Source organism: Bactrocera oleae, chromosome 2 (genome assembly GCF_042242935.1).
Source record: "Bactrocera oleae isolate idBacOlea1 chromosome 2, idBacOlea1, whole genome shotgun sequence".
In the NCBI taxonomy this organism is placed as follows: Eukaryota; Metazoa; Arthropoda; class Insecta; order Diptera; family Tephritidae; genus Bactrocera; species Bactrocera oleae.
The window spans coordinates 90,472,936-90,497,653 of NC_091536.1; the positions used below are offsets into that span (position 1 = coordinate 90,472,936).

The 24,718-nt window shown below is 35.8% G+C and overlaps 2 protein-coding genes across 2 annotated transcripts in view; both read left to right on the forward strand.

Moving 5' to 3' along the window:
* The first annotated feature begins 761 nt into the window (after window positions 1-761).
* Window positions 762-24,718, forward strand: part of LOC106623406 (uncharacterized) — a 29,719-nt gene continuing 5,762 nt past the window's right edge. Inside the window, exons 1-7 of the mRNA XM_014242921.3 lie at window positions 762-1,519; window positions 3,892-4,077; window positions 4,335-4,821; window positions 4,898-5,051; window positions 7,613-7,694; window positions 7,790-9,050; window positions 9,143-9,418. Of these exons, the coding sequence (XP_014098396.3) occupies window positions 903-1,519; window positions 3,892-4,077; window positions 4,335-4,821; window positions 4,898-5,051; window positions 7,613-7,694; window positions 7,790-9,050; window positions 9,143-9,418 (3,063 nt within the window). The 5' untranslated portion in view covers window positions 762-902. The remainder of the gene's footprint in view (window positions 1,520-3,891; window positions 4,078-4,334; window positions 4,822-4,897; window positions 5,052-7,612; window positions 7,695-7,789; window positions 9,051-9,142; window positions 9,419-24,718) is intronic.
* LOC106623409 (aminopeptidase N) lies at window positions 16,478-19,999 on the forward strand. The gene is made up of 6 exons (XM_014242922.3): window positions 16,478-17,086; window positions 17,166-17,321; window positions 17,382-17,856; window positions 17,938-18,176; window positions 18,325-19,561; window positions 19,630-19,999. The coding sequence occupies exons 1-6, from the start codon at window positions 16,527-16,529 to the stop codon at window positions 19,849-19,851; spliced, it is 2,889 nt and encodes a 962-aa protein (XP_014098397.3). The 5' UTR covers window positions 16,478-16,526; the 3' UTR covers window positions 19,852-19,999.

Consider the following 24,718-nt stretch of genomic DNA (forward strand, 5'->3'; position numbering starts at 1 on the left):
AATATAACAATAAACTAGCAAATGAGGTTATAAGGAAGTTAGGCGAGTTTCCAAAGCACATATTTTGGCCAAAAATACGCAAGCGGACTATTGCCTACCATTTATTTAAAAGCATCGCTTTTTTATAAAGCTCTATTTTAATTCTATCCGGTTCATTTCCAGTAGAAACAGTATGGTCTACGAAGCTTCTTCCTGACATATTTTGTGTTCTGCGTTGTCACCTTCCTAAGTGAGGAATCAACGCATCTTCACTAGTATAGGACTTGAGCCATTCCCAGTCATTTGGGTTACATAACCGAAAAAGCTGGGAATGAGTTAAGTCGAGAGAGCCTTTGATCTCACGCTCATAATCGATTTGAAGAAATTTGTGATTATACCTTCTATGACGATCAAATTCACATTCTAGGGACGAAACATTTCTTGACCGCAAAACTAGGGTTCACACACAATTACCCCACATCGACAAATATTCAAAAAAATATGAAAACAGGACACCTTGTACTGATCCATACCAGCAACTTATGAACAGTCGAATCAAATTGTAGAGAAACAATACGATGTACATTGCGCACACAAAATACTCAATTCGTTATCTTATCAGTCTGCCAAATGTACGTTTGTCGCTATTTACTATCAAGTGAGCAAGCAGACGTGAAGTCTTACAAAACGCAAGAGCGCCCAAATAAAGGCTAAAGGCTGAATATATGTACATATATTCATAAGTAAATATGGAACTCGCGGATCACTCAATATTGATTTCAGTAACGGTTTATAACTCAAGACGAGTGCAAGCGCATAACAGTTTCAACGATCACACAGTAAAGACATACTACGAATATTCTAAGTGCTTGCTAAAGAAAGTTTTATAAAATCAATAAAAATTCTAACACAAATATACGAAAATGTCAGAGACTAAAACCACAAAGTGTGCTTTAAAGCTATGCTTTCTTCACCGCAATAAGCTCAATATGTTGTTGTTCGTGCTGTTACTTTTCCATATAAGTGTCGGTAACGCGACGGAAACAGATACTGCTATCGATCCCGCAAAGCGATACTCCTTCACAACAAAGCCACCGCCCATAGATGTGGGCCTTGCAACAAATCACACGCAAGAAACGAAAAAAATAACACGTTCGCTGCGTCTTCCGAACACCACATTCCCGCTACATTATCACCTACATATTACAACGCACATACATCGGGAAATTTTCGAGTTCACGGGCAATATGACTATTGACATTGAAATACGCGAATCGACCAACGAAATTGTATTGCATGCAAAAAATATTACCGTTACGGCGATTACGATGCTTGAACTGCACACAAACGAAAGATTGCTTGACCTCACCTACACGTATAAGAAATATGGCAGCTACTTGATCATACATCCGATTGAAAACTATGTCTCTTTCGAAGCGGGTCAACGTTATCGAGTGGAAATTTTATACAAGGGTCTCTTGCGCGAGGACTCATTCGGTATCTATTGGATGACCTACAGTGATGAAAAAAATGCCACAGTGTAAGTAGTGCGCATATGAATAATGGACAGCTGCAAAATGGCGGGAAGGGTTAGGAAGAATACACCATACATATGTATGTGTGTATGTATTTATGAACATAGTTGGTAACAAATGTAGAAGCTCGTGCGCGCATTCGTGTATACGTATGCATGCGTATGTGTATGTATATAAGTATTTGTATAATTGATATGGTCAAATGAAATCAGACTATTTGATTAAAAAAATTATCTAAGCACAATGTTAGCTTTATATATATATATATTACACACGCGTACATAGATATAACTATACATGAAACGGCAGCTAGACAACGCGTGCTTCGCAACTGTGTGTCACTGCTACAATTCGTCTTTGGATTATTATCAAATTACCTTCACAGGCACAAACATATGGTACATGCATACATATGTATAATTATGTTTACATATGGCAATATGTCGTTGCATGTATGTATGTATAGCGGGTGTCTCATAGTTCAACGCTGATGAATTGCCCCCAAAACAAACAGACTGCTGATAAGTTCTATCAATGAATTTGTGTGTGAAAGGAAATAGTGCTGATAAGTGTGCATTGAACAAACGCAAAAACACGAACAACAAATAATAAATAACAACAAATAGTAATAATTGTAGAAGTGAAATTTTTACAATATTATGCAAACAAAAACAACATATTTACAGTGAAATGAAAATATAAGCGAGAGTTATTTATGTGTAAATAATATTGTGTTGAATTCAACGGAAGATTAGTTGCCACAGCCGAGTTACCATGACACCAAAATGATTGTAATTGTGAAAATAATTCGAATTTAGAAAAGTGTTTTTGAAGAAATACTCTCAAATATTCAAACTACCGAAAAAATATGAAAAATTTATTCAGTTTTTTTTTTTAATTTTTAAACTACAATACCCATAATAAATGCCACAAAGGTAAAGTTTAGATAACCAGTCAAAAATATTTATTATCGATGGAATCATCTAAGTTTCTCTAATTAAAATGCACAAATTCGATACCAAAATAAATTACCAAAAGCATATTCAAAGAACATTTTATGATCATCTAAAAACCATTAACAGATGACATCACTTACTTAACGAATTAGACCAGTCTAGAGCCCCAAAAAATGGCATAATTTTGACCATTTATTCTGGGTGTAGAGAAAAAATAATCGTATTCCCTTCTCCCAGCTATTATTAAACATGTATTTAAGGGTATACAAAATGATTTTATTAATATTTTTATCAACAAGAAAAAACGGTAAATTAGGTTGCACCGAAGCTATAATACCCTTCACAAATATAAATATTTACATTAAAGAACTTGATTTTGATCGTTCAGTTTGCTTGGCAGCTATATGCTATAGTGGTCCGATATTGGCAATTCCAATAAATCAGCAACTTCTTGGAGAGGCGTGGGACGCATATGAAATATCAGGTCGAAATCTCAAAAACTGAGTTTGCGTATATACAAACGTATATATCGTACTAAATCGACTCAGCTCGTCACCCTGTTGATTTATATTTATATATTTTATAGAGTCTCCGACGTTTACTTTTGGGTGTTCCAAACAACGTGGCAAACTTAATATACCCTGTTTAAGCTATATAAAAGGCCCCTACTAAGCCAATTCTTATTTTTCTAGTGGGCCTCAATGTACGACAGTGTTTCTTAATAAATAAGTCTTAGCTAGTAAAACATGTACGTTTTGAAGTAGTTGTATGTATCATTAAATTTGACTCCGATGAAAAATTGATTCATAGAGTCCGCTACTATCATAAAATCAGAGCGTAGAAAATAACTTTAATTCAAATTCAGAAGAATCAATAAGAAGTAACATCAATTTAAAGAAATAGATTGGTATGAAAAACTCCACAGAAAGTAATTCTGGATCCGCCACTGGCTGCCATACAAATTAACCGATCATAATCAAGTCCTTGTAATTTTTTTTGCATTTTACAAGATATCTTGGCACGGATTATTATCAAAGGCATAACTTCAATCTACGAACATATTGTTCAGAGCGAACCACTATAATATATAACTGCCATATATGACCAATGGCCGATAAAAATAAAGTTCTTGTATGGAAAACTTTTTAATTTTATGATATATAACACATATTTCTGATCGAACCGCTATATAAATTATCATTGAGAGCTTTTTATACCCTTTTATAATATAAAAAAGCACCTATGCATTTTTTTTTGTTTAACTACAAATTTAATTAAAACTTTCATTAAAAACCTCTCGGTAAACACAGACACCCTTCCACGCTTTTGCAACGTACACACCTCCATAGCCAGACAGCCAAATTAATCAAACTTCTCTCTATCTAATTTTCTTTTTAATTTAATCACTAAACTACACACAGTTATGTGACGGCAACGCAATTTGAGCCGACTAGTGCACGCTTGGCCTTCCCCTGTTACGATGAGCCATCATTCAAGGCGAACTTCACAATAAGCCTCACGCACAGCAACAATTACACGGCCATCTCCAATATGATGGTGCGTCAAATTGAACCGAGCCTTGGCGCAAATGCTGCACTCGATGACAAGTAAGTACTCTGTAGTCATAATTGAGTAATACCACACTCTCACACACACACACACACACAAACCCGCACATATATTTACGCATGTGTTGTTGGATTATGAAAGCCAATTAATAAACCGTAAATTTACACGTATTCAACAACTGCTCATCCGTTTATCTCATCCATCAAGCCACTCATTCACCTACAGTGTCACCCATACATACATATATATACGTCCACTTTTCACTAACAGTACTACTTGCTTACTTTGTGCGCAGCAGCGTTGATGACACAATGGTGACAACCACATTCCACACCACTCCACCGATGTCGACATACCTGGTCGCATTCGTCATCTCCAATTTCGTGTATATTTCGGAGGAATATCGCGGCGTTCAACAACGCATCTTCACCTCGCCACGCGTCGCTGATAAAGGCCGGAAGGCTTTGAAGAATGCCGTTCGTACGGTCGCCATGTTGGAGGATTACTTTGGTGTCGATTATCCGTTGGCGAAATTAGATCATGTCGCGCTGAAGAATAACTACGGTGCGGCCATGGAAAACTGGGGTTTAATTACCTATAAGGAGGACAACCTGGCGCAGACGGATGACGGAGATATGCATAAAAACTTGAAAGATGTGATAACACAAAATCATGAAATCGCGCATCAATGGTTCGGCAACTTAGTATCACCGCAGTGGTGGACATATGCATGGCTTAATGAGGGTTTTGCCACCTATTTTGGTTATTTAGTCACCGATTTAGTAAGTTTTTGTTAGTGTGTAATTTGCTTTTGGTGTCATAAAGTATAAATGTATTAAATTTTTCACATTTATTCAGCTTTATCCCGAGTATAAAATCATGGACTTCTTTTTGATCGAAATTGCTGAGCGCGCTTACAGTTACAACTATATGACCGTACGTCCGATGACTTACTATGTGGAAAACGAGACTGCAATTTTGTCAACATTTGACATCATATCCTATCACAGAGGTTGGTTGCTATATTTCAAGTCTCAACTCTACGAAATCTAATATTTGACAGAGCATTGACCCTTATTTCCGATATGAGTTTTCATGTTGCACTATAAATCAGCGTTACAAAAGCTTTAAGGGGGTCATCCAATGTGACGGACTGTTTTTAGGATTTTTTTCAACGGCCAGTAACTAGATAAGCCTCAAGTTTATTATCATTTACTAACATACATTTCGACAGTATAAATATAAATTTTAAGCTATAAAAGTAAGAAAGGTCTCAGTTAGGGTGTAACCAAATATTTCATACTCCTGCAACTTACCAGAATCAAAGTCGTGGAAATAACTTCAAGTGTTAGCAAAAGTTTATTTTATAAATGTTGCCAAAGAAGGAATATAATTCGATTTCATCCATTTTCGCACGGTAGGTATTCGAATGATTTGTTAAAATCGAATTTTGTAATTGTACTTTTAGTAGTTTAGGGGATATGTAAATTACAGTTTTATATCTTGACTAAGTGCTCAGTTATGACATTTTATAGGTTTTCAATTAATAGCGTTTTGTGGGCGTGGTCTGATTACACCCATCTAATCCTATCTGAACATGTGACAAAATATTATCACGATATCTCAATTTTTACTCAAGTTGATCATATATAACTCCACATTTTTCTCAATTAGTTTTAGGTGATATAAACAACCGTGAACAGAACTATTATATTCTGTAGTAACATGTTGTAAGAGTATAATTATTTTGTAGAACATGAAAACCCGACTTGAAAAAATGGCCTCGCACTTCCTATACTATTCCAGCTGATTGGCTTATCTGAAACCAAAAAACTAGACTTTTGGTAGACATTTGAAAAAAAAAAAACTAGCGAATTTTGCGTTGCTTTTTGTTTTTGGCTATAGAAAATCGAAATTTTCGAAATTTTTGATTGATAATAGTTCATTTCATGCGTTTACATGTGCTGAGTGTACCCTACAAATTTCAACTTATTCGGTCAAGGCTTTTTAAAATACGATGAAGGAAAATTTTAAAAAAAGTTTTGAGAAAAACGCGTTTAAAGTTTCCGCAATTAAGCGCTTCCAACAACTGTATCTTTAAAACGACTTTGAATTTTTTAAAATCACTTTACTTCCGTCTTCTAGACGTGTTAAGAAAGCAATTTATGGAAAAAAATGATTTTTTGAGCCCGTCACATGGGATGATCCCTTTAAACTTCAGTTTAGCATGCTTGTATGTCAAAACTGGGTTGAATTGTATTAAAGTACAAAGATTTTCGAACTTTCAGTTGACGTTATTCCGCATATGTACATATATCGGTCAATATGTGATTTATCTTAATGAAATGTATGTAATGAGCGTGTTTTTCCAATAACAGTGTATCTTTGTGCATAAAATGTATAAATCGGATTAAAACCCCTAACCCCCATATTACTTTTATCAGGATTTTCAAACATCTTGTTGACTTTATTCCTTATGTATTTTTGGCAGGGTTGCAAATAATTGGAATTCCAAAATCAAAATAAAAATTTTAATAATAATTATAAATTTTTTTAATCCCAAAAACTGGATTGAAAAATATAAAAACCAAAATGTTCTACTTAAGCAAATATGTAGTTAAGAATTAAAAAAGTAATTTGTTTTTGAGTTTACATATTTTTTAGTTCATTCTTTTACGACTTATTCAAAAATTGCAAGTACCGTTTGTTTTTTCTGTGAAATTTCTACATTTGTCGTTTAGGAGTAAGATTGGTTGCGCAATTAAATTAAAGGCAGTCACTTTTGCGTCTACCAACGAGATAATTCTGATTTTAATCAACGTAATTTACACTTTATTTTTAAATTCTGTTTGTTTAACAACAAATTATTATTTTACTTCGGCTTAATTCTCACGAAAAATCAGAACGGGGAAATAAAAGAACCTAACAAACCTTTTGTCGATTAGGTCAGGCAGTATGTGAGTTATTTATGCTATATGAAATTGCTTGCAAATATGTTCTCGAGTATATATGAGCAATATAAAAGATTAATGACCCTAATATACCCTATATATGATTTCCGACTTTCTAGCTGACTTAAGACTTTAAGTTTAGGTTAGTCAAAATGTGTGTTATTTTAATGTAATTAAGTGAGCCGATTCTCTTTAAAATTAATAACCTATATTAATGGTTTAAGTTTTTTTTTTTCAATATATTGAATTTAGCCTCTTAGGTTGAGTTTATATCACATATATCTCATTTGAAGATAGTTTTAATATAATTTTAGCTGATTCGAAGAAAACATACTAATAAAATTAAGGGAATAAATTACCATTAAATTTAATTAATCAATTAAGATACCAAATTTGATTGTAATCCATTTATGATTTTATCGAATAATGAATATTCAACTCATTTGCAACATTTTTTGGATATAAATTCTTTTGAAAACATATTTTTGAAAACAAACAGTCTTGCAAGTTGGGAGAGTATAAAATGCTCAACATTATATAATATTATAGTAATTAGTTAAATCAATAGAAAAACATTAAACATGCAATAAAATTCCAATTCATATTTTTACTATACTTGCAGCCGCTTGTGTGATCAAAATGTTCCATCACGCTTTCAACCAGAAAACTTTTGTACATGGCATCAGCCAATATTTGCGCAAATAGTAAGTTCTACTTCTGTGAACAAAAGTTTCAGAGATATTTTAAAAGAACTGTTCAATAACATTTAATATGAAGAAATTTTCTCCCCTCTCTAAAGTCAGTATACTTTTGCGAACGAATTGAATCTTTTCGATGCAATACAAACAGCCGTGGCCGCGGATCCTACCTTTAGTCAGCAAGCCTGGAGTCAAGACGCCGTGCGCGACATAATGCTCTCATGGACGCACAGTGAATGGATACCGATCGTCAGCATAGCACGCGATTATGTAAGCAATACCATAACAATAAAGCAACGTTCGAAAGATCAGCACTCGCGTGAACACTGGTGGATACCGTTGAATTTCGCCAGCGCTTCCGCAGCAGATTTCGACAATACACGTGTCGATTACTTTATGCCGCCACTGGAGGAGGTAACATTAAACGCCAGCCAATTGGGTATTGAGTTGGGCATCGACGATTGGCTAATCGTGAATAAACAGCAGACGGGCTTCTATCATGTACTCTACAATGATGCAAATCTCTGGCTGATCGCTAAGCAATTGCACGACAATCACACGGTCATACATGCACTTAATCGTGCAGCTATCTTTCAAGATCTAGGACCACTAATCGAGAATAATGAAATACAATCGGTAGATGTGATATTTGAACTATTAAATTATCTGCAATATGAGGACAATCTCATGCCATGGAATCAAGTGGCAGACACAATTATCTCACTTGGCAAGAATCTCTTTGGTACGCCCTCATACAAATTGTACACACATTTTGTGCGCCAACTGATTCGCCCAATGTTTCGACGACTCTACGAAATGCCGTTGCATGAGAATCTCACAAACACCGAAACGCTGGCTAGACAAAAGATTATGGAAATGGCTTGCTTCGTCGATCTTAAGGAGTGTCTCGACTACACTCACAATTTGGCACACGAATATATTTTCGGTAATGTCAAATTCGGCAACGATATGAGCTACTATGCCATGTATGAGACCATTCTCTGTTTGGGCGTTAGATATCTGAGCGATGAGGAATTCAACGCCATACTGAAACTATTCGGTGAAACGCAACGCGACACGTTGTGGTATGATGATCTTATTTACTCGTTGCGATGCACGCAAAGTAATTCCCACCTACAGCAGTATCTCAATTTCTTGTTGGGCGAGAACTCGACCAAAAGCATTATGAACGACAACGAGTCCATGATGTATTTATTCTATTTGTTCAAAAGTAATCATGTCGCACGCCCTGTTATGTGGCAGTTCTTTGAAAACAATTATGGCGTGCTGTGTCGTTCGCAACTGTTCGTCGAAAACTTTAACCGCATTGCGGAATACCTGAAGCGTTCGAACTACGAACAGGTAATTTACACAACAGAATATTGGAAATATTTGAAATATTAATGTATACACATAGTTGTACAGCATATTTATTTTTTCTTTGCTATTTGCAGTTTCTGGATTTGCGTAATAAGATTGCCGCTGAACTAGCGAAAGAGAGCCGCGAAAAAACGCTTATTGCTGCAAATTCACCGCGTATTGGTCGGAAGGTAAAAATCAGTGAGACCTTCCTGGAGAAATTCAATAATCAAATCTACGAGTGGCTCAGGCGACATCAGGAAACCACATATGCGGCGTCTTTGGGTGCGCGCAGCAGTGCCACACAGATTAGTCATCTGTTTCGCGTGGCGGGGAAGTTCCTACGTAAAGTGCTCATCAAGAAAGGCAGATGAGCCGTTTAGTTTACATTTAACTTCTTTTATAAAGAATGGATTAAACATTTATTAAACTTTTATTTAAAAAATTAACAGTATTATAAATTAATTTAATTGTAACAAACTTGAAGCGAGTAGACTCGCCGATGATGTCGAGGATTACATAGGTCAACAAAAAGTGTTTTTTTTTTCGCATGGTTTTTACCTAATCCATTCTTGTTATAAAAGCAAATATATATTAGAAGAACGATTACAAATCAAAAATATTTGCTTTTTAAGCAATTATATCGATTTAAACATTTTTGATTTAAACATTTTGATTATAATGTCGGTCGTCGCACGCGGTTGCCGTCGAAAGAATAGGTAGGTAGTGTTGCTTACATCGCACGTTGTGTATTGACGAAGTTATAGCACCTATACGTGTACGTCTTATAGTATTTCGAAGGACGCGGCTTATCTTTCTAAAATTACCAGAATGTATCGCAGGTCAGAAAAAGTGACTAACAATGAGGTCTATGTAAAAGTTGAAGATCTATTCTAAGCACTAGGTATAGACGATTGATAGGTAGAGTAATTTGTCTATAATAATATATATGTATAATGCTATGAAACATATTTAATCTCTTGTTGAAACTTAACCGCGTTTTTCTCGAAACAACGTTCTTACGATCGACCCGGATGATAAAAAATTTTCAATCCAACCGATTGTATATGGAAGTTGAATACCACATACTATTAACGTGCCACATACCAATAACATGTTCACTCTGTTTCATTAGGATACCTCACATACCATCCCAATCATATGGAATAAAGTCTGACGGATGTTAGAAAATCCAGATGTTAGTTATATGAGGGCTACGTCAAATTTTTACCCAAGTTTATCCATTTTAGGCACAGAGATGCACTGTTATTAAAAAAATACGCTCTCTCATTTTCATTAAGATAACTCACATAATAGCCAATATATGCGGTGTAAAATCACCAAAAAGTTCGGAAGTTTTGGCTCCACTCAACCCATTTTGGATATACAGACATACTATTGTCAGGAACGAATCCTCGCTGAATTTCAATTATATATCTTATCTAGAATATATCTCTAAGGGTTACTTGACACATGTGGAGCCATTCTTTTACCCTTCTAAAATGTTGCTACAAAGTACATATATATTTTTGTTCACCTAACGGTTGTTTGTATCACCTAAAAATAATCCAGTTAGATATAGGGTTATCTATATATATAAATGATCAGGACGATGAGATGAGTTAAAATCTGAGCGACTGTCTGTCTGACCGCTGCCACTGCCACGCCCACAAAACACTATTAATTGAAAACTTATAAATTACCATAACTAAGCCGCAAATTAAGATAGAGAACCGTTATTTGGTACAACGAATCGCAATCATGAGGGGCAGTTGTGGGCACAAGATGGGCGTGTCCCCGCTCCCTAATAGGTTTATTGTATATATCTCCCAAACTACTTAAGCTGTGTCACCCAAATTGCACAGGACATAATTTTGACACCTCTTGCGAGAAATCGGATGATAACAGCGCCCACTCCCCATATAACGGTTTTGTCAAAAACTACTAAAAGTGCGAGAAAGCAATAACGAAATGCATCAGAGACATTAAATTTTACATCCGAGATGACACAAAAGGGCTTTATAGGAGGTGTCAAAGTTGGACAATAGGCGTGGACAACTGGACAATGAAGTTGAACATTTTCGCTACATTTCTTAATGTAAATGCATGTATGAAATGTTCGGTTTCACCCGATCTCAGCCCTTTTGCACTTGCTATTAACAATTTTGACAACATTAAAAAGGATAACATTCAAGGGAAAAAATTCAAAGAAAACATTTTATCATTGTTAATTTTTGGCAGACCATCAACATCCGGTCCAGTACCATATAAAAAAAAAAATCCTGTACCTGTGTTGGAGAATCAACTACTCTCTCAGAACAGCTATCTATCACGGAGTTCATTTATATCCATAAATTCTGCTTGCTAACCTGATGACGGATTTCTTCATCATCAGATGTTGACTGTCGCTAACGATGCACATGTTACATTCTCATTTAGATAAATTTATAAATAATATTGGATCTTATTCGAAAGAACAAGGATAATGCTTCCAACAAGAAATGAAATTTGAGAGACTTTAACAAGGCCAGCATACTGAAAGCTTAATGGGGGATTATATATGGGGTCAATAAGCAAAACTTCTACGGAACATGACAGGAAAATTAATCCTAAATGGATAAACGGTATCTTTTAATAACTTAAACAATAAAATAATAATAAAATGTTTATGTATTTTTATTGAGTGGAATTTTCCCTTCTTTTATATATAAAAGCAAATTTAGAACAATTTTTTATTAATATTCTTATTTTAGGACTTGGGACTCTAGAACCCGTGCGTAAAAATGCTGCAGGCCGGTGTAATTTATCCGTTCGATCCAACAGCAAAATATGTGTATTCACTTATAGATGATTTCTGATCTAACCAGAAAGTCCATTAATTTTCTAGAGGGTAGCCAAGCGGCATTTAAGGCTATCCGCAGAGCCTACACTTAGTCTCACTGCGTTGGGTTATGCAAAGAAACAATGACTCGACTTTAAGTAAGATTTCAAGTAAGAGGAAACTAAGTAACATTATTGAAGTCTTCACAAGGCACCAATATTCAACATTTTAGTACCGCATTATGCAATATTAAAAGTTGTGTTGGTTTTGGTCAGATTGCGTTCATTTTTTAATCGTGTCAAGAAGATTTGATAACGAACACAAACAGAATTTTGTTCAATCGGTCGAGTATTTTTTCAGATAGTGGGCAGTGTCGCACCGTTCGAAACTAACTCATCGGCATTCAATCACTGCCGGCTGACATTGCCTCGCATTCAATATATCATCGTCCAATTGCATACAGATATCTCAACGGAAGATATCTTCGGAGAATATCTCACGGACTGACGAACATTATTAAGAGGTGTGTCTAATCACCATATAATTAGAGAAAACGGCAAATAATGATACTAATAAGAAAGTTCATTCCCTCTACTCGGCACCGGACACACATGCAGATGAAAGCTTAAGTGCATTCTAATTTTTGCAACGTTCACATGAAATTACTTTTATAAAATTTTATCGAACAAAAACACAGTTTCTATATAAAAAGGTATGGAAGTGGTGGAAGTCAAAGCTTTTCAACATTAGTCAAGATGCACACAACAACTTATTGGTAACTGCAGCTTATAAAGCTCAGCAAGAGTAACAGGGTGCCGAGAAGTAAAATATAAATTTCCCAATGCCATAGAAAGCTCTTATTTGAACTTTTCACCAAAAATTAATAAACTATCAAAGTCATACTAATGCAACTTGCTTGCGTCAATACTGTTGGAAAGAAATAATAAGGGGGGGTGATACATGTAAACGCCTGAATTTAGGCCAATTTTTGGAGGCTTATGGAAAAAATGAATGAAGGACAATGCAACCCAGCATGTTTATTAAGTACAGATTAAAATATGAAAATCCAGTTAAAAAATGTTTTTTTTTTCAAAATGGCCGCTGTGGCAATCGATCTCTTGAAGCTCTCGCGGAAAAGGCATCAATTGGCCTGAGTTTTAGCTTCAGTTTCAGCTATCTGAAATAAAAAAAACGGTTGGATCTTGTTCATGAAACATGTATCTTCTAGTATCTTCATATCAAACAAAAAAAAATCAAAAACTGGCACGCCTCAGACTAAAAGTCGGAGTTTTTACCCTTTTTCCGACATTTTGTGGGTCAAAAAGGGTAGTTTTTAAAAAATTTTGTGGCATTTTGGTGGTATAACTAAAAGCTAACCCTACAAAAAAAATGAGTGCCAGTTTTCATAAGAATCGGTTCAGAGCTTTTCGAGTTATTTTGCACGCCATTTTTAAAAAAGTCATTTTGAGAAAAACGCTATTAAAGTTTCGACCATGGACGAGCGTCGAGTTGAGGCGGAACAATTATATACATTTTTTCTTAATAAATAAATTTTTGAGTAGAACGATGCTAAAAGCACAAGACCTTAAGCAATGATTTAGTTATTTATAGTAAAGTACGTACGTACTAGGAACTGCCTAGATTAAAAAAGCAGTTATATGCAGCATTTTCACGTTTGCGTTCAGATTGTCTCCGAATTTATAGGTAAAGCCCATTAACCCAATGTAAAATTTTACATCTAAGATACGGCTTCAAAGTGGTTGGCCAATTGATTCGAGAGATGTATCACTTAAAATCAAATAAGTATTTTCTTGTACCCAAAAATAACTATGCAAAAGTAGCAAATATCGTTTAACTCCAAACGCGTTATTATTCCGATTTTTTTTTTAAATCCGAAGATTTAAGTCATGTGATTTGAAACTGTTACGCTTTTGTTAAGGTACGTAAATGCATTCGTGTATGTTGGGAAACCAGCTACGACTGACTATTTGAAAGTCAACAATCGGTGCGTTAGCAGTTAAAAATTTGGCTAGGCTGGAAAATTAGTCAGTGAATGTGCAGAGGCTGCTAGAAGTTTAGTACACGAGAGTTGTGTACGAGTATAGTTCAAGAGAATTTCAGGCATTTTGTTGGAATTCCGCTATTATGAAACACTGTTGTTGTTACTATTAAAGTAAATCTTAACATGCTAAAATTATCACAGCAAATTAATTTTTACAGTTATAATCGCCGCGGTGGGGAAAAATTGTTGAAGAAATCTATTGATTTCTATTGCCGGAGTGAAGCTGATTATAAATCAACAAACATAAACGAACAATTAATCTAATGAATAAAGCAATTATCCAAGAATTCCTAATAACTGCAATAGGGCATGATAAAAATATTAATTCTGACGATAGCATTATATTTCAAAAATCAAATATGTAAAGGGTGATCCATTTCGAGGTTCCCTACTTTAAAAAAAAAGAGAAAATTCATATTTAGTGGGGAATGTTTATTATCATATGAAAGAACATTACTTGGCATTTATTTTTTCAAGATTATCTCTTTCAAATGTTGCCCCGGGCTACGTCTTAGATGGTCCATCAAATTTCAAATCCTCACGATTCCATTTCATATTAGAAAGCTGGCTCCGTGTTATACATGTGGCAGAGCGCGTTCCTACGAATGTCAAGGCTTAAATCTCTATTTAACTTCAAATTGAGTATGAGCTTCTAAAATTGTTGACTATAGCTGTCTTGCGTACGTCAAACCGTCGAAAATTGTGAAACGAATATGGAAATATAACGAATATATGGAATATGGATCGATGATTCCACCGGCCCACAAACGACACCAAACCGTTGTTTTTTCTAAATGAAATGTCAGCTCTTTAATCTCTTCAGGTTGCTCTTCGTCCCAAATACGGCAATTTTGCTTCTTTACAAACCCATCGAGCCAGACATGAGCCTCATCCCTGAACGAAATTTGGCTCGAAAACGTTGGATCTTCTTAGAATTTTTCAAGAGCCCATATAGCGAAGCGATGTCGCTTGGGAAGGTTGAGCGGCCTCAGTTCTTGCTGTATTTTAATTTAAGATCTCGACGTAAAATGTGCCAAGTCATTCCATACGTCAGTGCGAGTTGCTGCAACAGGCGCCGAATCGACTCTCCACGGTCTCCGTTTACATTCTCAGCTACGGCCTCTATAAGATATTTAAATGAATTTTCGTAATACTGAACAAAAATAACATAACAGCTTGACACTGGTCATGCGTGATCCGTCAAGAAAGGGTATTGAAAAAAGTACCTCTACTTAGATCACCCGTTATATATGAGCACAAATCGATTATAATCGTGATCGGCAATAAAAGCTAGTTTATAAGCCCAGTACGTGACCATTAACTAAAGGAGAATGATTACATATTCTTAATTACTGCCATAATACGCGCCGACGAGACATATTGAGGTATGTATTCGATAAGAAATCTAGATCGACCAATCTACTTATATGGCATATAAGTGCGTAGAGACTTTCCCAGTAAGCTTGAATGAACTCAGAATTTTATATCCATAGATTGTTTATCATTGCTTCTTGACGGTAAACTTTCGCAATTTATCAGCATTTATGATCCGATATACAGTTACACGATATTTAGACATTAACCACTGGGTATTTTACGGTTGGGTACCGTTGGTTTGTGGTTAATAAAAGCAATGTAAGAGAGCCGCTCATTTATTTGCAAGTTTCATCATTTTTTATATTAGACCTCCTTGAGGCAAAACATATATAGGGGGGGTTCATCCCCTTCTGTTATGTTTATGGTATTTTAACAAAAGCTGTTATATTTTTATAAACAAACTCACTCGTTTCTTTATTCTACTGGGCGGGATTCCGATGACCATGGCGCAAAAGTTAGGTTCCATCACAATTCAGCGCAACTTTATAAAGGTTTTTCAAATATTTATCGACAATCGGGGCATTACTGTCACTTGAAAGCTCCGACATCAGCCACTTAATGTCGGCATATGATATTGGGAACTATATTGGTTGGTTGGCATCGAAGTTTATTGAAAAACAGAATTTTCGAATAAGTTCGAACTTGTTTTATTTAAAAGCATTAAAGAGAAGAACTAAGCTTGGCTAAAGAGCCTTTTCCGGTTACCCCGTTTAATAATACTAAGAAATACACATATCTCCAGCGTATACCGGATACCACTTTTTACGGGATTTTTCCACTTTGGACTGACATCCTAATTAATTGTGGCAAAATCACCCAACTTCACTTAGAGAATTGATAGAGAAATTTTATACAAAATATTTACACATTCGTTTAACTAGATCCGGTAGTTTTTGTATTACCTTATAATCATTGTTTTCATAATTGTATAAAACTTATCTAACATAGCCGAAATGACCACTAAAACGCAATAAAGATAATACATATAAGTTTAAAGTCAAATACCGTTTTTTCAAACACTATTCGAATATCAAAGAAAAAATAAAAAAAAATGCAAATTAGTCCATCATATAAAGAATATAGTCCAATATTACTGATAAGTAATCGTATTTTTTTTTCGATTTTCCATTTACGGTCCAACATAAAACCTTTAAATTACACCTTTTTTATTGTCCAACGAGTATTTTATTTTTTGAACTACGGCGGTTTGGTTCACGAAATGATTCGCGGTAAATTGAAAGTAAATGTCGTCCTTTTGGCTACGTTGGCCATTATAGTTTCGGGATTGACAATAACCGAAGCGACTTTAGGATTACTGCCTCCGGAGACCCCAGAGCAATCTAGCTCGCGTATCGCGGAAAAGGAAGCAGGAATTGGTTATGAAGGGCGCGCCGATATTAACTATCGTTTACCGAACAATACCGAACCAATACATTATGATATCGATCTGACGACGAATGTGCATAACGGTACAAGAAATTTCACAGGCAAAGTACAAATTTTACTGACCGTAACCGAAGACACAAGGACCATTGTTGTGCATGCGCGTCAGCTACAAGATTTCGAAGCCAGCATAAGAAACGGAAGTGGCATTGAATATGAATTGCTGTCTACCTACGAATTAGAGAGGGAATTTCTCCAATTAACGCCACGACTTGCCAGCCTCAATTTGAACAGAGGCACCAACTGGACTTTGACCATTACATATAAAGGTCTACTGCGTACCGATACCGGAGGTTTCCACAGACTCTCTTACACCGATGCTGACAATAAAATACAGTAAGTATTGTGAAATATTTACTAATTTATTGTGGCGCATAGAAGTGCAATAGTGAACATTTATTTGCAACATTTACAGTTATATGGCCACTACACAATTTGAATCGACAAATGCTCGACATGCTTTTCCATGTTATGACGAACCAGCCAAACGTGCAACCTTTACAGTTACCATCAGGCATGATCCCTCCTATAATGCTATATCCAATATGCCGAAAAACGAAACAGCAAGCTAGTAAGAAACTGAAAACTCTCTTAGCGTTTTAAATTTGAAAAAAAACTTCTCTACTTACAGTGCCGGTGTGACCGTATTCGACAAATCGAATGTGACCATACCCACATATTTGGTGGCTTTTCACGTCTCAGATTATGCATATACCGAGGCGTCATTATTCGCTTTGCCGCATCGGCTTTACTCTAAGCCATCGACCCTAGCAAATCATCAATTCGGTCTAGTATCGGGCATGTTGGTCCTACAAAGTTTGGCTGATTACTACAATGTGTCGTTCGTAATGCCACAATTAGTGCAAGTTGGAATACCTGGCAAGGGTGGTGCTATGGAGAATTGGGGCTTGGTAACATATGGTGAACAGTATTTGCTATACAACAAAAGCTCTTCAACCACAAATACTCAGACGGGTATTGCCAATATTATAGCGCATGAGCTTACACATCAATGGTTCGGTAATCATGTAGCGGTCAGATGGTGGACATATTTGTGGCTAAAAGAAGGATTTGCCACACTTTTCTCATACGAAGTGGTAGATGAGGTGGGTCTCTGGAGGTTTTACTAATCAGAAATCGTTTAAAAAACTAATAACCCTCAAATCCTGTCCCTTGTTTTACTTTAGGTTTACCCCGAATGGGATGTTTATCAAATGATGCACACAGCCGATTACCAATCAGCACTATCAAATGATGGCAGAGGCACCGTAGTGCCAATGACGCATTATGCACAAACGCCGACTGAGATCTCTGCACGTTATGGCACCTCATCATATGCGAAGCCGGGAAGTGTGCTGTTCATGTGGCAACACGCTTTGGGTGATAAGGTTTTCCGCAGCGGTTTAAACAAATATCTGACCAACAAGTAAGTATTCGTTGCGATCGAAACTCTAGAGACTGCAGAACTAAATAAGGCCTCTCTTCTCTAATATACATTATATATAGCTAACATTACATCTGTATGTTAATATCAAAACTCCTATTTATTTTATGGTATATTCTTTCCAATGCAGCGCCATTCGCTCCGCCGAGGAATGGGATTTATTTGATGGTCTGCAGAGTGCTGTTAATGAGCACAGGGTGTCCATTCCTGCAAGTATACGGGTTATGTTTCCGACGTGGTCACAACAATCCAGTTATCCGCTACTCACAGTGACACGCGATTATAATGCAAATAAGTTCACCGTCACACAAACCCACTACAATGACAATAAGACCCTTGTTTCGGACAAAACCTTCTATGTGCCCTTCAACTATGTGTCACGGTCGAAAGCAGATTTCCGTGATACCACCGCCTCCAATTATTTGCTCAATGTGAAGGAAATCAATATTACAGACAGCTCTGTGGGCGCTGACGACTGGTTGATATTAAACAAACAATCCACCGGTTATTATCGTATTAACTATGATACACGCAATTGGCAACTTATTGCCGATGGTTTGGTGAAACGTCCACAAATTGTGCATACCCGTAATCGCGCACAACTCTTATATGACGCGAACAAGTTCGTTACCAACGACCGTTTGGAACACGCCATTCTTTTGCGATTGCTGGCATATTTGCCCGGTGAGGATCAATATGCACCTTGGACCGCTGCCAATGCCATCATAACCAATTACTATGCATATCTCAATGGACATGCAGATTATGAACAATTTAAATTGTACATCCAATCGCTGGTTAACAATATCTACGAACTGTTGCAGGTTAATGACGTGCCCGGCGAACAGTTATTACGTAAATTCACACGTAATACCGCTGTTAATCTTGCCTGTACGTTTGGTCTTGAGAATTGTCTCGTCGATAGCAATAACAAATTGAAGGCGGTAATCAATGACGGTACTGCCATCGAACCAAATACCAGATCGCAGGCTTACTGCAATGGTCTTCGTCGTGCCAGCGATGCCGATTATGATTATTTCTACAATGATTTACTTAGATCAAACGACGCGACTTACCGCAATCTCCTAATTAGAGGCCTGGGTTGTTCTGAGAGCACAACTCAATTGGAGAAATTCGTAAAGAGTTCTATTGATAGGTCTAACTCATTGACTAGTTCGCAACGTACAACACTTTTGAGTGCGACTTACTCGCGCGGTCCTACCGGTTTATTAATTAGCATTGATTTTCTCAACAATAACTGGGAAGCTTACGCCAGTCTTTCGACCAGCACAGGCTCTACTAACCCATTGAGTCGGGATATCGTGAGCATATCTAATTATGTTAATAATAGAGATCAAGAAGCGAAGGTAAGACCTAACGAATAAATAATGGGTAGACGGAAACAACAAACTAATTTGCAACGATTTCATTTCAGCTATTGGCACTTGTCAATAAGGTTAAGAGCAGCAACATAGTGCAAGCAAATCTCGAGGAAACTGTAACACGAAACATGAAGGTGAACTTTGATTGGTTGGATAAAAATGGCGCAGAGGTTATATCCTTCGTGAAAACTTATCGCAGCAGCAGTGCAACATTAAACGCATCCCTTTTGTCGGTGGTGATGGCGCTCGTTGTGTCGATGGCGCGATTTTGGTAAATAACTGGAAATAATTAAACTGATACGAACGTACTGAGGCAATATGCTATAGACATAAGTAGAATACTGTGAAATAATCTGTACATGGAAAGTTAAAAGAAAAAAGAAAAAATTAAACTGTTTCAAAAATTAACCGATTTAATGATAACGAATACTTTTCATTTAACGAGTTCAAGTTAAAGTACACCCAGGAAAATATAGAGAAAACAATACTTAATGATATTATTAAAATTTTCCTTGAGCCAAAAAAACATGAAAGTTTTACTCTCCTTTTCTGCATTCCTTTTATGGGTCTCAAATAAATATAAAACGCTCTTCCAGGAAAGAAGTAGGATTTTTATTGATCTATGAACCGCGAAATATTTTTCCTGAGGAATAAAGCCAAGCATCTAATCTAAAAAATCTAATACTTGTAGAAGGTAAAAATAACGCGAGGCTTGTAAATATACTAACAGGTCGGCTAAACATTTTATCTATATTGTTAAGTATTGCCCGTCTGAGACTATAACATTTTCCCATCTTTATGGCAATTTGTGGATTCCCCATGTTCTTATGTGAACCGTGTTCCAGTGAAGGCGATCTGTATCGACCGGAACAAATGGTAGTCAGAAGGGCAAGGTTTTGGGCTCTTAGGCGGGTGGGTCAAAACTTCCCAGCTGCTATCTTCCAAATAGTTTTTAATCGGTCTTGAAACATGAGGACGAGCGTTGGCGTTGATTATAGAAAATTACTGTGTTCTGTGTAGTTACAAATTCCAGCAATTTAATTTGATGAGTTGCTATCGGCAGCGTTCTTCAATAATGGTTTCACCTGGTTTTAGAAGCTCATAGCACAGTACGTCCTTCTTATCCCACCAAATACAGAGACTTACCTTGGGGTTATCAATATTCGGCATGGCCCTTGATTTGGCTGGTCGGCCAGATTTCACATACGACTTTTTGCATACAGGGTTGTCGTAATATATCTATTTTCAACACCAGTCACAATCCGATGCAAAACGATTTCTTTTTCTAGCGTTGAAGCCATTCATGCAGAATTTCTGACTTCTTGGCTTTAATTCACATCGCACCCGATTTCATTGCTTTTGAATGTATTCGGCTTATGTTAAACGTTTTGAAACGGATGTTTAAATGTCTGCTAAAGGTTCTGCGAGCGTGTCAACAGCCTTCATCGAGTAATGGTTCGAGTTATTCATGTTCAAAGCCAAAACCACCCCGCAAGAGTTTGATCACCATAAAAATAAATAAAAGTTATAACTATATACCAACTTTTCGGTACCATTTAGCTTTGTACTACATTTAGTCTTTCGTTTCAAATTAGATTCCAAAGCAATTCGCGAACAAATTCAGCATAATTTTGTGTTTTAGTTTTTTGCACAGAGGTTTATGTAATGCAATCGAACATACTCAGTATCACGCTTTATATATTTAAGTTTTCGAAGTTCTATTAAAACATATATATTTATTCAAAAGTTTCAACAGCTTGGCTGGAATTTGCAACCATATTTATGTTTGCATCTCCTAATAATACAATTCGTTGTTGCAAATATGTTCGATTGGCAGAGCTTCACCATAGTATCCAGTCAACCCTCCCTTTCAGTTCTCTAAACACATCTATCCGTGTTCGTCCGAAATCATTTTGCCATTGAAATATAAACACTGGGCTATCTACCCATTAAGATTCCAGACAACGTAAATTATTCTTGTATACCCATAAGACGGTTTATACCGTCTAAATCCATTGCTAAATAGTCACGACGCGACTTAAACAGACTAAACATTGCTTAACTTTCTCAGTGTTAGTACTTCCATTAAGGAGTTCACTAGGCGAAACGCCATAATAAGATACAACTCATTCTAACTGCTCCATAGTATGAAGGCTTTTTTCTCCTATGCCGTCTTCTATCTACTAAACTCTAGTAGAAATCCAGACAGCAATCTACGAAGCTATTAATGAAATGAATGCAGAATACGTGACAATGGTTTCATAACAATATAATATACTACTTGAGTTGAAATCAGTTTTAAACTGCAGTATTTTAAACGTTTCTGTCAATTCTATTATATTACCATAAATTTATTTCGTCGCCCATTTATTTGACTCAACATAAATAGTACCGTTTTAATGGCTTAATAACTGTCGTGTGATATGATAAGGTAACACGATTGATTTATTTTTCCATTAGCTCACTAAATCAAATTTACGTAACTCAGCTTAGTTGTGTATACTTAACGTAATGTATAATTTTCTAAAATAATACTTGTTTTATGGTTGTCGAGCAGAAGTGTGAAACTGCTAAGCAAACTATATAAATCCGTTTGAAATCAAATCGCTGCATTTTTCAAAAGTTAAGATGATAACTTCAAATATTTTGAAATTAACGGAATACAAACAGTGATACGCGATTGAAACGCAACCGAAAATTTATTTATCTTGAAGTCTTTAAAATGTAAGTTTTGTAAAGTTTTTAAGTAAAGTTTTGAAAGGTCTTGCAATGGCGAAATTGTAAGCCAATCTCGTTTAGGAACTAATATTCAAATTTCAAGAGTATATTAGTTTTTTTCACTTAACGATCGTTTTAACAGCTAAAACTAATCGATATAGATATAGAGTTATATATGCATAAATAATCAGGATATTAGTTGACATCCGGCTGGCTGTCTGTTCATCCGTCTTTCTGTCTGAACAAGCGTTAATTTGAGTAAAATTAAGATATCGTGATGTATGAGAAAGTCGATATTGTAGATGGGCGTAATCGGACTATTGTCACACCCACATAGCGCCTTTAAGCGCCATAACTAAGCTCCACATTAAAATACAAAACTGCAATTTGATACAGGAAATCGGTAGTCTACTTCTCTTAACCCCAACATACCCTTTACAGTGTTTTCCCACTTTTCAACTGACCTTTTATGTTAGTCAACTTGTATCTTTATTGAAATTTAGTAGACATGTTTTTTAAACACAAGCATTCACATAGGTAAGCTCGCAACACTTGATTTATTCTGTATTTTATGTAAGAGGATTTTAACACTGCCAAAGACACAAATGATAAGGATGAGCCTAAGCCAATTTTTTTATGGAGCCTTACATTGAATTATATCTATATACAATAATATTCTGATGTGGCCCTAAGTTTATGTAACTGTGATCATTTAAGCTACACTTTCGTAGGTGTTAGAATTTACTTTTATTTAAGCTTTATAAAAATAATCAAAATAGTACTATTGTAATTTCCCATTAAAAATTACAAATGATTTATAATAGTTTTATTACATAAAATGAAAATAAAAAAATAATTAAATTATGGCTGAAAAAATTATTGATAATGACGTCAGTGTTTTGATTAAATCTCTGATAAAAAAAAATTATAATAGACATATGTACCATATATATACAAGTATTACATATCATATAAATATACCATAATAGTTAAAAGCTATATAATCTTTATCATGATTTGGATCGATCAATTTGTGTGACAATTACAATATATCCTACAGTGTACCGATCTGAACAGACTGTTCGAAGATTGTAGCGTTACTTAGAACAATAATCTGTACCAAATTTTGAATATATAATTTTTCAATGTCAAAATGTTTTCCGGCACCGATCTTGGGGAAAAAAGGACGTGTGCGAAATTTCAGAGCGATATCTCTATAAGAAGCCCGTCGCACGTTCACGAATACGCCCAAAACGAGATGACCACCAATCCCGATTTTCACAAGATCATCGCTCGCTTTTCGTTGAATGGGTACAAACCAAATTGTCGCATTTGGAGTAATGATATTCCACAAGCTATTGTTGAGACGCCGTTACATCCTGAAAAACTCACTGCTTGATATGCTCTATGCACAGAGGGAATCATTGGTCTATATTTCTTCAAAACTGAAGCCGGCCATAATGTTACAGCCAATCTGGTACGCTTTAGAGCCATATATAGATGTGGATGACCATTGTTTTCATCAAGATGGGGCTACATGCCATACAGCCAACGAGGTAATCAATTTATTGAAGGAAAGTTTTGGTGACCGAATTATCGTGGGCTCCCAATATCATGCGATGTAACACCGCTGGACTATTTCTTGTGGAGTTATGTTAAGTCACGTGTTATTGTTGACCAATTGGGCTTCTCGGCTGAAATTTATTCGAGCCAGCTAACTTGTCCGAAAGCTTTTTTAAAATATAGTGGCAAACGGCTACCTTAATAACAAAGCTAAATTCTTGGCCATAATATCACATCTAAAAAAACACCATTCACCAGTACATGAGTGCTACGAATCCCAATTTGTATACAAATTTTCTTGAGTTAGTCCATCTAAAATATTTCCACTTCATTATGTTAGGATATCTAGCATTTTTAACTACTGTGTTCCGTATAAGGTCAGTCATAAGCTCGGAGTTCCACATATTCCGATTTCAACAAGGTGTAAGTACGTTTTGTGGTATTCTTCTTATTTATACAAAGCTCTTCAAATTGAGCACATATTCGTACATACCACTATATGTATATATGTGTATCTATATAAGTGTGTACTCATAATTCAACTATATACCATATGTGCACACTTAAGTCAATATGTCTACATGGGAGAACGTGTTTCACGTACAATTTTAAACCATATAACTGTCGGCTAATATAGTTTATAAACAGTCATAAAATGGCACCCGAACTAATGAAATTTGCTTCGAAACAAGCCCAATAACGCAGTTGATAAGATTTAGTGCAATTTATGACTATTAAAAAAAGAAATCCCATCAATACCCAAAATGCCCTTGAAAGTAAACCACTACAAGTATTCGGCATTGTGGTATATATGATAACAATAAAGGATAAAATAGTGTGAGTCACAAAAAGAACCTTTAC